General features: G+C 37.4%; 1 protein-coding gene across 1 annotated transcript; it reads left to right on the forward strand.

The window, feature by feature from the left end:
- Positions 1 to 254: 254 nt before the first annotated feature.
- On the forward strand, positions 255 to 725 carry LOC112643858 (small nuclear ribonucleoprotein E-like). The gene has a single exon (XM_035707298.2). The coding sequence runs from the start codon at positions 291 to 293 to the stop codon at positions 567 to 569; it is 279 nt and encodes a 92-aa protein (XP_035563191.1). The 5' UTR covers positions 255 to 290; the 3' UTR covers positions 570 to 725.
- Positions 726 to 2,181: the final 1,456 nt, after the last annotated feature.

Here is a 2,181-nt window from a genome sequence, read left to right on the forward strand (position 1 = left end):
GGGGCACCTGGGTGGCTCAGTCAGTTGAGCATCTGATTCTTGGTTTTGGTTCAGGTCATGTTCTTGCAATCATGAAATTAAGTAAGCCCTGTGTTGGGGCTCCATGCTCAGTGGGGAGTCTGCTTTAGATTCTTTCTCCCTCTCCCTCCCACTCATGTGTTCTCTCTCTCTCAAATAAATAAATAAACAAATAAACAAATAAATAAATAAATCCTAAAAAAAAAAAAGAAATGTAAATTCTTAGGCCTTGTTGCAGATGTATTAAAGAAACTCTGGGGTCCGCTTCCACCATGGCGTACCGTGGCCAGGGCCAGAAAGTGCAGAAGGTGATGGTTCAGCCCATCAACCTCATCTTCAGATACTTGCAAAATAGATCTCGGATTCAGGTGTGGCTTTATGAGCAAATAAACATGCGGATAGAGGGCTGTATCATTGGTTTTGATGAGTACATGAGCCTTGTATTAGACGATGCCAAAGAGATTCATTCTAAAACAAAGTCAAGAAAACAACTGGGTCGGATCATGCTAAAAGGAGATAATATTACCCTGCTCCAAAGTGTCTCCAACTAGAATGAATGATCAGTGAAGTGAGAAATTCTTGAGAAGGCCACGTAGTTTGTTTTTTTAGATGTCCTTTGTTGGGAATATAGTTCTAAAACCCTTGTTCGTATTGTTTTGATTACCTTTATGTTCTTACCAGAGGACAATAAATGCTGTGGGATTGTTTTTATTAAAAAAAAAAAAAAAGAAAAAAAAAGAAAGAAACTCTGGGGATGAGGCCCAACAATCTGTGTGTGTGTGTGTGTGTGTGTGTACGTGCATGCGTGCATGTGTGTGTGTTTTAATTGAAGTTGATACACAATGTTATAGTAGTTTTAGGTGTACAACATAGTATTTGACAAGTCTACATATTATGCTATACTTACCGAAAGTGTAACTACCATCTGCCACCACACAACCCAATTACAATATCATTGATTGTATTCCCTACCCTGTACTTTTCATTCCCTTGACTTATTCATTCCATAACAAGAAGTCTGTACTTCTTACTCCCTTTTACCCATTTTGCCCATCCCCCTAAACCCCCTTTGACAACCACCAGTTTGTTCTCTGTATCTATGAGTCTGTTTCTGTTTTGTTTGTTCCTTCATTTTGTTTTTTTAGTTCCACACATAAGTGAAATCATATAGTATTTGTCTTTTTCTGTCTGAGTTGTTTCGTTCAGCATAATACCCTCTAGGGCCATCCACGTTATTGCAAATGGCAAGATCTCATTCTTTTTTATGGATAATAGTCCATTGTGCTGATGCATCATGGACCTCTACCTCTGAAACCAATAATACATTACATATTAATTAATAGAATTTAAATAAAAAATTTAAAAAAATAGCAAAAAAGGAAAAAGTAAACACTGAAGATACAATGATAAGATACTTTATTTATTTAATTTTTGAAAGAGAGAGAATGTGAATGGGGGAGGAGTGGAGGGAGAGGGAGAGAATCTCTAGGAAACTCTCCGCTAAACATGGAGCCAGATGTAGGGCCTGATCTCACCACCCTGATGTCATGACTTGAGCCTAAATCAAGAGTCAGACACCCAATTGACTGAGCCACCAGGCACTCCACTATTTCTGCTGTAAATGATAGAATATTGTCCCTGCATTCACTAGATCATGAAGTGTTTTTAGAAAGGCTGCACATAAACAAGTTATAAAAGGGTTTATATGCAAAAATGTAGTTGTGAATAGTTATTGTGGGGGCCCAGAGGCAGAGCATTGAACACAGAAATTCATCTTAAAACTGGAACAGTGTAAGCATCAGTTCCAGGCTGAGGTGAGAAAAAGCCTGTAGAACCATTGTAGTTTGGATAAAAGAGATAATGAGATAGCAGAGTGGGTGGACATGTGGTGTTGAGTAAATTTCTCCATGGACTGGGAAGAATTCATTTCTACTCTGGTCTCTACTCTGTTCCATTGCTGAACCAAGTACACTTTTATCCTTGTATTATCATTATCTTTGCCTTTATTTGTGGAAGTGATTACAAGGCAAGATATATGTCATTTATCATTTAGGGTGAAAGAAAAATCTATGAAAAGTTTGTAATGGATAATTCCAAATATAAATGAAGGTAGAGACAATTGTATCATAAACTTTTATATACTCATAATCCAACTTTGGAGCT

The sequence above is a fragment of the Canis lupus genome, chromosome 1, assembly GCF_003254725.2.
Source record: "Canis lupus dingo isolate Sandy chromosome 1, ASM325472v2, whole genome shotgun sequence".
In the NCBI taxonomy this organism is placed as follows: domain Eukaryota; kingdom Metazoa; phylum Chordata; class Mammalia; order Carnivora; family Canidae; genus Canis; species Canis lupus.